Source organism: Cherax quadricarinatus, chromosome 62 (genome assembly GCF_038502225.1).
Source record: "Cherax quadricarinatus isolate ZL_2023a chromosome 62, ASM3850222v1, whole genome shotgun sequence".
In the NCBI taxonomy this organism is placed as follows: Eukaryota; Metazoa; Arthropoda; class Malacostraca; order Decapoda; family Parastacidae; genus Cherax; species Cherax quadricarinatus.
In genome coordinates this window covers 11,816,566-11,831,484 of record NC_091353.1, presented here as the reverse complement: position 1 = coordinate 11,831,484, position 14,919 = coordinate 11,816,566, and the positions used below count along the sequence as shown (strand labels likewise).

Here is a 14,919-nt window from a genome sequence, read left to right as displayed (position 1 = left end):
GAACAGTATTTAGATAAGGCTAAAGAGGTCTTTATGGCATTTATGGATTTAGAAAAGGCATATGACAGGGTGGATAGGGGGGCAATGTGGCAGATGTTGCAGGTGTATGGATGGTGAAAGTTTTTCATGCATAGTTCCTTTGTATAAAGGCAAAGGGGATAAAAGAGAGTGCAAAAATTATAGGGGGATAAGTCTGTTGAGTATACCTGGTAAAGTGTATGGTAGAGTTATTATTGAAAGAATTAAGAGTAAGACGGAGAATAGGTATAGGAGGTAGGTTACTGAAAGCAGTGAAGAGTTTTCACGAGGATAGTGAGGCTCAAGTTAGAGTATGTAGGAAAGAGGGAAATTATTTCCCAGTAAAAGTAGGCCTTAGACAGGGATGTGTGATGTCACCGTGGTTGTTTAATATATTTACAGATGGGCAGGCCGGACTTGAGTCCTGGAGATGGGAAGTACAGTGCCTGCACTCTGAAGGAGGGGTGTTAATGTTGCAGTTTAAAAACTGTAGTGCAAAGCACCCTTCTGGCAAGACAGTGATGGAGTGAATGATGGTGTAAGTTTTTCTTTTTCAGGCCACCCTGCCTTGGTGGGAATCAGCCAGTGTGATAATAAAAAAAAAAATATACATCTTACGAGCCACCGTTTTTGACATATACAGTGGACCCCCGGTTAACGAACTTTTTTCATTCCAGTAGTATGTTCAGGTGCCAGTACTGACCGAATTTTTTCCCATAAGGAATATTGCGAAGTAGATTAGTCCATTTCAGACCCCCAAACATGCACGTACAAACGCACTTACATAAATACACTTACATAATTGGTCGCATTTGGAGGTGATCGTTATGCGGGGGTCCACTGTATATACAGTGGACCCCCGGTTCACGTTATTAATCCATTCCTGAGAGCTCATCGTAAAGCAAAATTATCGGAAAGCGAATCAATTTTCATCATAAGAAATAATGGAAATCAAATTAATCCGTGCAAGACACCCAAAAGTATGAAAAAAAAACTTTTACCACATGAAATATTAAATTTAATGCAATAGAATAATTACAATAACAATAATAACAATGGAATAATCACAATAGAATAATTGACACTTACCTTTAATGAAGATCTGGTGATGATTGATGGGATGGAAGGAGGGGAGTGTGTCGAAGTTTTTAATGTTTAGAAGGGGAATCCCCCTCCATTAGGACTTGAGGTAGCAAGTCCTTTTCCGGGGTTACTTCCCTTCTTCTTTTAATGCCACTAGGACCAGCTTTCAATCCTTCAGCCTTTATGTACTCCTTGAATTCATGCACATATTTTTCAGCTGCTTTTTGGTCTGAACTGGCAGCCTCACCATGCCTAATCACACTATGTATGCCACTACGATTCTTAAATCTTTCAAACCAACCTTTGCTGGCCTTAAATTCACTCACATCACCACTAGTTGCAGGCATTTTTCTAATTAAATCCTCATGCAACTGCCTAGCCTTTTCACAAATGATCGCTTGAGAGATGCTATCTCCAGCTATCTGTTTTTCATTTATCCACACCAATAACAGTCTCTCAACATTTTCTAACACTTGCAATCACTGTTTTGTAATCACAGTCGCACCTTTTGCAAGAACAGCTTCCTTGATTGCCGTTTTCCTGCTCACTATAGTAGGGATGGTTGAATGGGATTTACTATACAACTTGGCCAGGTCCGACACACGCACTCCACTTTCATACTTTGCAATTATCTCTTTCTTCATTTCAATAGTCATTAGCACCCTTGGTCTCGATGGGTTGGTACTAGAAGCTTTCTTGGGGCCCATGGTGACTTATTTTGCAGAAACAAGCACCAAAAACAGTGATAATATGGATAATATGGAATGTACCGAATGTATCCTTAGATGTGCACACAATGGCTGGCTTGTAAACACTGGCACACATGGGGCAGTTCAGGCCACACGTGGACACATCTCGTACAAATCGTATCACGTACCGGGTTTTGTAACGGGAACCGAGGCAAATTTTTTGCGATATAATGCTTCGGATACCGGATTTATCGGATACCGATGACTTCGCGAACCGGGGGTCCACTGTACTCATAAATTCTAGCAGCTTCAAATCAAGCAGGAGAAAGCTGGTAGGCCAACATGTGAGAGAATGCAGCACGCAGTGCATGAGAAAAAAAAATCCAACCGTCTTTTTTAATTAAAGTGCCGACTTTGTGGCCTATTTTCGTATAGTATTTATGGTTGTATTCTCGTTTTCTTGGTCTCATTTGATAGAATGGAAAACATATTATAGAAATAGAGGTGATTTTGATTGGGTTTACTATGAAAAGAACCTTGTGAAATGGAGCTCAAAGTAGGGGAAATGTTTGATTTTTGATGATGTTCAAAAGTAAACAAATGATGTCATTTTCCAATAAATGTCCAAGAAGCCATTCTAATATGCAGTCATGAATGGGTTGACATTATTCATACAATTATTACAATATTGCAGTAGTCTGCATAACAGTAAATCTTCTATTTTTTGTTTACCTGGAGTTTACCTGGAGAGAGTTCCGGGGGTCAACGCCCCCGCGGCCCGGTCTGAGACCAGGCCTCCTGGTGGATCAGAGCCTGATCAACCAGGCTGTTGCTGCTGGCTGCACGCAAACCAACATACGAGCCACAGCCCGGCTGATCCGGAACTGACTTTAGGTGCTTGTCCAGTGCCAGCTTGAAGACTGCCAGGGGTCTGTTGGTAATCCCCCTTATGTGTGCTGGGAGGCAGTTGAACAGTCTCGGGCCCCTGACACTTATTGTATGGTCTCTTAACGTGCTAGTGACACCCCTGCTTTTCATTGGGGGGATGGTGCATCGTCTGCCAAGTCTTTTGCTTTCGTAGTGGGTGATTTTCGTGTGCAAGTTCGGTACTAGTCCCTCTAGGATTTTCCAGGTGTATATAATCATGTATCTCTCCCTCCTGCGTTCCAGGGAATACAGGTTTAGGAACCTCAAGCGCTCCCAATAATTGAGGTGTTTTATCTCCGTTATGCGCGCCGTGAAAGTTCTCTGTACATTTTCTAGGTCGGCAATTTCACCTGCCTTGAAAGGTGCTGTTAGTGTGCAGCAATATTCCAGCCTAGATAGAACAAGTGACCTGAAGAGTGTCATCATGGGCTTGGCCTCCCTAGTTTTGAAGGTTCTCATTATCCATCCTGTCATTTTTCTAGCAGATGCGATTGATACAATGTTATGGTCCTTGAAGGTGAGATCCTCCGACATGATCACTCCCAGGTCTTTGACGTTGGTGTTTCGCTCTATTTTGTGGCCAGAATTTGTTTTGTACTCTGATGAAGATTTAATTTCCTCATGTTTACCATATCTGAGTAATTGAAATTTCTCATCGTTGAACTTCATATTGTTTTCTGCAGCCCACTGAAAGATTTGGTTGATGTCTGCCTGGAGCTTTGCAGTGTCTGCAATGGAAGACACTGTCATGCAGATTCGGGTGTCATCTGCAAAGGAAGACACGGTGCTGTGGCTGACATCCTTGTCTATGTCGGATATAAGGATGAGGAACAAGATGGGAGCGAGTACTGTGCCTTGTGGAACAGAGCTTTTCACCGTAGCTGCCTCGGACTTTACTCTGTTGACGACTACTCTCTGTGTTCTGTTAGTGAGGAAATTATAGATCCATCGACCGACTTTTCCTGTTATTCCTTTAGCACGCATTTTGTGCGCTATTACGCCATGGTCACACTTGTCGAAGGCTTTTGCAAAGTCTGTATATATTACATCTGCATTCTTTTTGTCTTCTAGTGCATTTAGGACCTTGTCGTAGTGGTCCAATAGTTGAGACAGACAGGAGCGACCTGTTCTAAACCCATGTTGCCCTGGGTTGTGTAACTGATGGGTTTCTAGATGCGTGGTGATCTTGCTTCTTAGGACCCTTTCAAAGATTTTTATGATATGGGATGTTAGTGCTATTGGTCTGTAGTTCTTTGCTGTTGCTTTACTGCCCCCTTTGTGGAGTGGGACTATGTCTGTTGTTTTTAGTAACTGTGGGACGACCCCCGTGTCCATGCTCCCTCTCCATAGGATGGAAAAGGCTCGTGATAGGGGCTTCTTGCAGTTCTTGATGAACACAGAGTTCCATGAGTCTGGCCCTGGGGCAGAGTGCATGGGCATGTCATTTATCGCCTGTTCGAAGTCATTTGGCATCAGGATAACATCGGATAGGCTTGTGTTAATCAAATTTTGTGGCTCTCTCATAAAAAATTCATTTTGATCTTCGACTCTCAGTCTGGTTAGCGGCTTGCTAAAAACTGAGTCATATTGGGACTTGAGTAGCTCACTCATTTCCTTGTTGTCATCTGTGTAGGACCCATCTTGTTTAAGTAGGGGCCCAATACTGGACGTTGTTCTCGATTTTGATTTGGCATAGGAGAAGAAATACTTTGGGTTTCTTTCGATTTCATTTATGGCTTTTAGTTCTTCCCGCGATTCCTGACTCCTAAAGGATTCTTTTAGCTTAAGTTCGATGCTTGCTATTTCTCTGACCAGTGTCTCCCTACGCATTTCAGATATATTGACCTCTTTTAGCCGCTCTGTTATTCTTTTCCGTCGCCTGTAAAGGGAGCGCCTGTCTCTTTCTGTTTTACATCTACTCCTCCTTTTTCTTAGAGGAATAAGCCTTGTGCATACATCGAGTGCTACCGAGTTAATCTGTTCTAGGCATAAGTTGGGGTCTGTGTTGCTTAGTATATCTTCCCAGCTTATATCGGTTAGGACTTGGTTTACTTGGTCCCAAATAAAAATTCAAAATAGAAAGCAAGAATAATATCAGAGGGGACTGGAGATGTAACTGATGAACAAAGAAAATGTTATTTTAGAGCCAGGAATGTCTGCACTGTTCATTCTGGACCCTATTTTGAAACTGTCATATTTTTTAATTTTCGTGAAATTAGCCAAATTGCAAATTTCTGACCACGTTATTGGGTAGTTGAAATCGGTAAATGGGCAGTTTCTTGTACTCAATCGATAGAAAAAATGGAGTTCTAAAGAAATAGCTATGAGTTTGGTCGACTGAAACAATGGAATTAGCCAAAAATAGGGCTCAAAGTGGGCGAAATAGCCGATTTGTAAATATCGCCGAGGTCGCTAACTTCGCTCGAGTGCAATTCTGTCAGTTTTCCATCAAATATCATTCTTTTGGTGTCATTACAATCGGGAAAAGATTCTCTATCATTTCATAAGAAAAAAAAATTTTTTTTTTTTTGGAAATTTTGCGACACCAGGAGACACCTCAGGATTTGGGGTTACGGCAGTCAAGGGGTTAATATATGATGGTGTAAACATGTTATCAGGTTTTTATATGCAATTGGAAGAGAAAAAAAAAAGTGGGGAGGGGGCTATGTTTCATTTTACAGCACTTTTCACTTTACAGCAGTAGCCTGGAACCTAACCTGCTGTATAAATGGTGTCCTCCTGCACTCAAAACCGTGAATAGTTGCGAAACGTATATACGAGTCGTTTTTTGTTTACACACATACCTATGATAAAGTTTAATTGATAAATTATACATAATAAGTCAAGAATTATCACTTTTTCACTGATGAGAAGCACTTCACAACTTCTCTTAGGCCTTGAAGAACTGCCACTATTAATACTCTTGCACTTTGGAGCCATTATTAACCCTTTGACTGTCGAAGGGCCAAATCCTGAAGTTGCTTCTGGTGTCGCAAAATATTCGAAAAAAAAAAAAATTATTTTTTCTTATGAAATGATAGAGAATCTTTTCCCGATTGTAAAGACACCAAAAAAACGAAATTTGATGGAAAACTGGCGGAATTACGCTCTCGCGAAGTTAGCGACTTCGGCGATATTTAAAAATCGGCAATTTCGCCCACTTTGAACCCTATTTTCGGCTAATTCCGTTATTCCAGTCAACCAAACTCATAACTATTTCTTCAGAACTCTATTTTTTCTATCGATTGAGTACAAGAAACTGCCCATTTACCGATTTCAACTACCCAATAACATGGTCAGAAATTTGCAATTTGGCCAATTTCACGAAAATTAAAAAATACGACAATTTCAAAATAAGGTCCAGAATGAACAATGCAGACATTCCTGGCTCTAAAATAACATTTTCTTTGTTCATCAGTCATGTCTCCAGGTCCCTGTGTTATTACTCTTGCTTTTTATTTTGAAATTTTATTCAAACAAAAAATAGAAGATTTACTGTTATGCAGACTACTGCAATACTGTAATAATTGTAAAAATTACATCAACCCATTCATGACTGCGTATTAGAATGGCTATTTGGACATTTATTGGACAATGACATCATTTGTTCACTTTTGAACATCGGCAAAAATCAAACATTTCCTGTACTTTGTGCTCCATTTCCAGGTTCTTTTTATAGTAAAATTAATCAAAATCACCTCCATTTCTATAATATAGTTTCCATTCTATCAAATGAGACCAAGAAAACGAGAATACAACCACAAATACTATACGAAAATAGACCACAAAGTCGGCATTTTAATTAAAAAAAACGGTCGGAGTTTTTTTTTTCTCATTATGCACTGCGTGCTCCAGGATTTTTTTTATATGGTGCACACTGACCACACAGACCCATTCTCTCACATGTGGGCCTACTAGCTTTCTCCTGCCTGATTTGAAGCCGCTAGAATTTATGAGTATATATACGTCAAACACGGTACCTCGCAAACGTATATATACGGCCGCGACAGTCAAAGGGTTAAGCAAAATTAAAGGTTATTTTCAAGCCACGGTAAAACAAAACCACTGAAACTGAATCCGTGGATACAGGGTTTCTACCGTATTTGTATGATATAGTAGTGTACACACATCTAACAATTTTTTTTTACACACTGGTCGTCTCCCACTGAGGCAGGGTGACCCGAAAAAAGAAGCATTTTCACCATCATTCACACTATCATTGCCTTGCCAGATACAACAGTTCACATGTTCCTCCAAACAGCAAATATCTTTACCCCTCCCTCAGACCACAGGCACTGTACTTCCCACCTCCAGGACTCAAGTCCACCTAACCAGTCTCTCTGAATCCCTTCATAAATGTTACCTTGCTCACACCCCAACAGTATTATATACCATTAAGTTAGTGACACTGCATAATTAAGGTTAAAGTTTTGGTTGATAGTTGAAAATTAATGAGCAGTTAAACAATGACTATTTCGTGAACTTTGATTTTAATTCATTTAATACATAACTTGTTTTAACTTGTATAGAAAGTTATTCTACATTTGAGGACTTTTCATTTCCACTGAGTTTCTACTACGGTTCAGTCAAACATGAGGGATTCAGAGATACTTGTTTCTAGTGTGGTTTAGGTTAGGTTAGATTGTTCAGGAAACAGGACAAGTGTTTCCTGACACAGGTCTTTAGTCATATGAAGACCTACAGCTGGAGCTTTTGGTCATCTGACTGAGCCTTCTGCTGGCTTACACTCCACTAAGGTTATAAATATAACCACCATAGGTCTAGTGTGTAAAATGAAAGCTGGTAATTGTTTTACACGATGGTAGAATTGCTGGTGTCTTTTTTCTGTCTCATAAACATGCAGGATTTCAGGTACGTCTTGCTACTTCTACTTACACTTAGGTCACACTACACATACATGTACAAGCATAATATACACACCCCTCTGGGTTTTCTTTTATTTTCTTTCTAGTTCTTATTCTTGTTTATTTCTTCTTATCTCCATGGGGAAGTGGAACAGAATTCTTCCTCTATAAGCCATACGTGTTGTAAGAGGCGACTAAAATGCCGGGAGCAAGGGGCTAGTAACCCCTTCTCCTGTATAAATTACTAAATTTAAAAAGAGAAACTTTCGTTTTCTTTTTGGGCCACCCTGCCTTGGTGGGATATGGCCGGTTTGTTGAAAAAAAAAAACACCCCTCTGGGTTTTCTTCTATTTTCTTACTAGTTATTGTTCTTGTTTATTTCCTCTTATCTCTGTGAAGAAGTGGAAGAGAATTCTTCCTCTGTAAGGCATGCGTGTCATAAGAGGCGACTTAAATGCTGGGAGCAAGGGGATAGTAACCCCCTCTCCTGTATACATTAATAGAGTTAAAAAGAGAAACTCGTTTTTCTCTATAGGTCATCCTGCCTTGGTGGGATATGACTGGTTTGTTGAAAAAAAAAAAGTCTAGTATGGTGCATATGCATTCTGGAACAGTTTTCCAGGAAGAGTTGAAGACCGACATCAACATTACAATTCAGTGGTAGATTAGAGGTTGTGAACACTGTCAGTTGTAGTAGTGACTTACCGTTAGCATTTCATGGTGGATGTCAAAGTGAGCATACGAGTTGAAGTATCCTTCATCTTCTTCGGGCCTCATATCTCCTACCGTTTTGATTATGCCGTTGTCATTCTGCAGATTTGCACAAAGTAAGAAATAAATCATATTATTATTATTATTATTATTATTATAATTACTATTTTTTTTAACACGTCCGCCATTTCCCACCAAGGCAGGGTGACCCAAAAAGAAGGAAAAAACTTTCATCATTATTCAACACTCTCCCCATCACTCACACATAATCACTCCCCACACCTTCACTTCCCTCAATCATTAAGGAGTGTATCTTTCTCATTAGCATGAATTCTTGTGGCAAATAATAATAAAATTCTTATATCTCTAAGCATGGTATAACATAAGAACATAAGAACGAAGGAACACTGCAGAAGGCCTACTGGCCCATGCGAGGCAGGTCCAAGTCCCTACCGGCTTAAGCCAATGCACCCAACCTAGTCAGGTCAGGTCACATTGACTTAAGGGAGGAACACGGCAACCGACCTGTTAGCACAAGCTATCAGGTCCAACTCACACCCACCCACATCTACTCATGTATTTATCCAACCTATTTTTAAAGCTACACAACGTTCTGGCCTCTATAACGGTACTTGGGAGTTTGTTCCACTCATCCACAACTCTATTACCAAACCAGTACTTTCCTATATCCCTCCTGAATCTGAATTTTTCCAACTTAAAACCATTGCTGCGAGTCCTGTCTAGGCTAGATATTTTCAGCACACTATTTACATCCCCTTTATTTATTCCTGTCATCCACTTATAAACCTCAATCATATCCCCCCTAATTCTACGTCTTTCTAGAGAGTGCAGTTTCAGGGCCCTTAGTCTATCCTCATAGGGAAGGTTTCTGATACATGGGATCATCTTTGTCATCCTCCTTTGTACATTTTCCAGAGAATTTATATCCATTCTGTAATACGGTGACCAAAACTGTGCAGCATAATCTAAATGAGGCCTAACCAAGGATGTATAGAGTTGAAGAACAACCTGAGGACTCCTATTATTTATGCTTCTTGATATGAAGCCAAGGATTCTATTAGCTTTATTGCGAACACTTATGCACTGTTGTCTTGGTTTCAGATTACTGCTAACCAGAACTCCTAAATCTTTTTCGCAATCCGTAATATTAAGATCTACATTATTTAGTTTATATGTGGCATGGTTATTGTCCTGTCCAACATTTAGAACTTTGCATTTGTCTATATTAAACTGCATCTGCCACTTCTCCGACCACTGCATCAGTCTATTCAAATCTTCCTGGAGTGCTCGAATGTCCTCGTCAGAATGAATTCGACGGCCTATTTTGGTGTCATCGGCAAACTTGCCGATGTCGCTCTTTATGCCCTCATCTATGTCGTTTATGTAGATTGTGAACAGCAGGGGGCCCAACACTGACCCCTGTGGAACACCGCTCGTGACGCTTCCCCACTCTGATTTCTCCCCATTTATGCAAACTCTCTGCTGCCTATTTGTCAACCATGCCTCTATCCAGGAAAAAATTTCTCCTCCTATTCCATGTGCTTTAATTTTCCTCAATAGTCTCTGATGTGGGACCCTGTCAAAAGCCTTACTGAAGTCCATATACACAATATCATATTCATTACCATGATCTACCTCCTCAAATACCTTAGTGAAAAAAGTTAATAAATTCGTAAGGCAGGAACGCCCCTTTGTAAAACCATGCTGAGATTCGTTGATTAATTTATGCTTTTCAAGGTGGCTACGAACTGCCTCGGCAATTATTGATTCCATAAATTTTCCCACTATGGAGGTTAGGCTTATTGGTCTATAGTTCGAAGCTAAGGACCTGTCACCTGTTTTGAAAATAGGTATCACATTTGCCATTTTCCACTTATCTGGCACCATGCCAGTTTGTAGTGATATGTTGAAAAGATTAGCCAAAGGTGTGCTAAGCTCCTCTTTACATTCCTTTAGAACCCTTGCATACAGTTCATCAGGGCCTGGGGATTTGTTAGGTTTTAATTTATCTATTTGCCTAAGGACCATGTCACTTGTGACCCTAATAGTGCACAGTTTATTATCGTCCTGTTCTACATAATTTATCATTACTGGAATATCGCTGGTATCCTCCTGTGTAAAAACTGAGAGGAAGTATGTGTTAAAAATTCTACACATTTCCTTATCACTGTCAGTGAGCTGACCCGAGGAACTTTTGAGTGGGCCTATCTTGTCCCTGATCTTACTTCTGTATACCTGAAAGAATCCTTTTGGGTTAGTCTTCGATTCTCTTGCAACTTTAACCTCATAATCTCTATTTGCTTTTCTAATTCCCTTTTTTATTTCTCTCTTTAACTGAATATATCGATTTCTTAATTGCCCCTCTCCTCTTTTGATTTGCCTATATATGCCTCTCTTTTGACCAATCAGATATTTTAATCTATTGTTCATCCATTTAGGATCATTTTTGTTTGATCTGATTTCCCTATTTGGAACATAATTTGACTGAGCAGCTAGAACTATGCCCTGGAAAGCATCATATCGGCAACCATCACCACCTACCTGACCCCTAGTCAGGTCATTCCAGTTCAGCCCACCTAAGTAATTTTTCAGTCCTATGAAATCAGCCAAGCGAAAGTCAGGGACGGAGACTTGATTGCCATTATTAGGGGAATTCCATGATATGTTAAAACTGAGTGATTTGTGATCACTCTCCCCAAGCTCATCATTAACCTCAAGATTATTAATTAGTGTTTCCCTACTGGCAAGAACCAAGTCAAGGAGGTTATTTCCCCTAGTTGGCTCTGTCACAAACTGTTTTAAAAAACAATCCTGGATCGTATCAAGAAAGTCACCCGACTCTAAATTTCCTGTCAAATTGCTCCAGTCAATCTGTCTATAGTTGAAATCTCCCATTAGCACAACATTTTCGTATGTAGATGCCTTACGAATTTCGTCCCATAGAAGTTTACTGCACTCCCTATCAAGATTTGGGGCCCTGTAAATCACACCCAAAATTAGTTTTTCTCGGCCCTCGAGAAGCTGTAACCAAACAGATTCAGTGGCTGACGCTTCTAATTTAATATCTTGTCTAACACAACAATTTAAATTGTCTCTGACATACATCGCTACTCCACCACCTTTCCTGTTGACCCTGTCAGTGTGGAATAATTTATAGCCTTGTATGTGACATTCAGAGGGCATCTCTCTATCTTTCAGATTGAGCCAGGTCTCTGTTATAGCAATAATATCTATGTTTCCTGCACTTGCAATTAATCTTAGCTCATCTATCTTATTTCTAACACTCCTGCTATTAGTATAGTAAACCTTAAGGGAGCTAGTCCCTTGCTGCCCTCTGCTGTCCCCCTTTGTTTGCTGACCTGTTCTATTGTCTTTATTTATAACTTCATGCTGAATGCCTTTTATACATTTACTGTTTCCAACCCTAGTGTTGCAACCTGCTTGTTTCCCACACACACCCATACCTCTATCTTCCATCAGTTTAAAATCATAGGCATTTCACCAATGGCCTTCTCAATCGAGTCTGCAAGTGCTACCACCCCTGCCCCAGAGAGATGAACCCCATCCCTTGCATACATATCATGTTTGCCATAAAAGTTGTTCCAGTTGTCAATGAATGGGATTGCAAGTTCCTTGCAGTATCTGTCTAGCCAGCAATTTACACCAATTGCCCTAGACAACCATTCATTTCCTACTCCCCTTCTAGGCAAGATGCTACATATGATTGGGATCCCTCCCTTAGACTTAATGAAATCTATAGCTGACCTGTACTTATCTAGCAGCTCTTCTCTCCTACCCTTCCCAATATCATTTCCACCAGCACTGAGACAGATAATGGGCTTGTTCCCATTACCTGACATGATATTATCCAGTCTGTTGACAATGTCCCCAACACCAGCTCCAGGGAAGCACACTCTATCTCTCATCTTCTTATTCCTATTACAAAAAGCACGATCAACATATCTTACCTGAGAGTCACCAACCACAAGAATGCGCTTACCTTCATTAGCAGGGGCAGTAGTACCCTTACCTTCACTGGCCACTGAAGTACATTCATCCTGGAGAACAGAGAAGCGATTTCCTACCTTCAGATCTGCACTCTTAACTTTCCTTACTCTGATGCGCCTCCCATTACTGTGAACAACTCGCCACTTGTAGCAGGTGCTGGGCTGCACCTCACTGCTGGTAGCCGTTGCTACCACCCCACCTACAGCCTCCTCACAGTGAGAGACAGACTGCACCTCACTGCTAGAAGCCTCATTCCCCACATCTCCAACCACCTCACACTCTCTCCCAGGCCCATTGAGGTGGACCTTCAGCCTCCTAATCTCCTCCTGGAGAAGCAAGACCTCCTCCTTCAACTCTCCAACCTCAGCTTTTAAAACACTGTAGAAGCAAGCCATGCTTTGTAACCGTCCACGCTAATCCCCAAGCAGCTCAGGGTCTGTGACCTCACGTAACCTGTGCCTAATAAGGCACAGGTTACCATGCTTTTACATACAAGAAGTTTACAACAACTTGTAAACAAGTTACTTGTCTGATGTTTCGCTTAATGCATGAGTTGTTTGCATAGAAAACAAGAGTAGTAGCATAAATCAGCAACTGTAAAAAAGTACCGCATTTTCCGGCATATAAGATGAGCCTTTTTTTCTGACAAAAAGTCTTGAAAAATCAGCCTGCACCTTATATACTCAAGGTCAGGGTCAGCGGTAGGATTTGTGTTACGCTTCAGCGTGAAGTAAGAGGGTAAATAACCCTTGAATATGGTAACTGATTTACCGTTATGATACTTTTGTCGTACATCTATGCCAGAAAATACGGTAATTATTTTTTAAGTGCTCTGGGTCAGCTGGTGTAGTGGTTAACACACTGGCCTGGGTGTTGTAACACTCCCCTGCCATGAGTTCAAACCCCACCCACTCTGCGATTTGATATGCTCTGTAAGTGCAGATGTGTGTAGCTTGAGGCACTTGTAAGTCAGGGGCCAACTGGATTTATTCACATTGAGACCTGTGTAATGTATGTACCCATAACAAGCCTTAACAGCTGCTTCAAAATGAGGTGGCTGCAAGATGCCTGACCTTACTGACAGCCTGAACAGCCTGCAACATCCTCTGCATGACTTCACGTTGCTTGACAATGATTTCTCTCAGTTCATCGTAGGTGGCTTCATTGTACAAAGTACGTTGGTCATGATCTGGTTGCTCTTCTATCTTGGTCAGTTCTTCCACATCTGAAAAAATCAGTCTCCAGTGATACCTGGAGTATATCTGAATGTGTATTCTTTGCACACAAAATTTGCTATGGGTAATATTTTTGTACTACATATATTTGTAAAGTACCAAAAGTCACGATATACTGTGACTAGAACAATACACACATAAACTGCACATAGGAGAGAGGAGCCTTATGACAATGTTTCGGTCTGACTTGGACCATTTACAAGTCACAATTGTAAATACGTGTAATCCAAATTGGACCGAAATGTTGTCATAAGCTTCTCTATCCTATGTGCGGGTAATTTGTGTATTGTGCTACTTGTACTGGGGGGGTTGGGGTTATGGAATATGAAGGATACCTTTCCCAGACTGTGCAATGACCAAAACAAGTCCAGTTTTATACAGCATTTATGGACAACCAGGCTGTGATGGATATGTGGAGCAGTGGGCCTCCAGCAAGCACCAGACAAGCCTGGCCCATGGCCAGGCTCTGAGAGTAGTGAAACTCTTGAAACTCTTCAAAGGTATATCAAAGGTATATAATACATAATAACATACGAGTGGTTTTCCAGCATAATATACAGCTTTAAACACATACTCTATATGTATATAATAAGTGATTAAAAACTAAAAAACCATCACTTCAGGAAGCCATCAGCATCATCCAGACCAGATGTGTAAAAATAATATGAGGATATCCTTGTAGTCTACTAAAATCCCTGTATGTATGTATGTACGTACATATGTATGTATGCATGCTTGCATGTATGCACATATGCATGCACTCATGCATGCACATATGCAAGCACTCATGCATGTTCATATGTAAGCACTCATGCATGCTCATATGCAGGCACACATGCATGCTTGTATGCAAGCACACATGCATGCTTGTATGCAAGCACACATGCATGCTTGTATGCAAGCACGCATGCATGCTCATATGCAAGCACACATGCATGCTTGTATGCAAGCACGCATGCATGCTTGTATGCAAGCACACATGCATGCTTGTATGCAAGCACACATGCATGCTTGTATGCAAGCACGCATGCATGCTCATATGCAAGCACACATGCATGCTTCTATGCAAGCACACATGCATGCTTGTATGCAAGCACGCATGCATGCTTGTATGCAAGCACACATGCATGCTTGTATGCAAGCACGCATGCATGCTCGTATGCAAGCACACATGCATGCTCGTATGCAGGCACACATGCATGCTTGTATGCAAGCACGCATGCATGCTCATATGCAGGCACACATGCATGCTTGTATGCAAGCACGCATGCATGCTCATATGCAGGCACACATGCATGCTTGTATGCAAGCACGCATGCATGCTCATATGCAGGCACACATGCATGCTTGTATGCAAGCACG

The 14,919-nt window shown here is 40.9% G+C and overlaps 1 protein-coding gene across 4 annotated transcripts in view; it reads right to left on the bottom strand.

Moving 5' to 3' along the window:
• The window catches only part of Art3 (arginine methyltransferase 3), a 64,445-nt gene that overhangs the window by 35,815 nt on the left and 13,711 nt on the right, over window positions 1-14,919 (bottom strand). For all 4 annotated transcript variants that reach the window (XM_070098441.1, XM_070098442.1, XM_070098443.1 and 1 more), the window contains exons 3-4: window positions 13,396-13,547; window positions 8,288-8,392 (exon numbers count right to left, since the gene is read on the bottom strand). In XM_070098441.1, coding sequence (XP_069954542.1) covers window positions 8,288-8,392; window positions 13,396-13,547 — 257 coding nt within the window. The remainder of the gene's footprint in view (window positions 1-8,287; window positions 8,393-13,395; window positions 13,548-14,919) is intronic.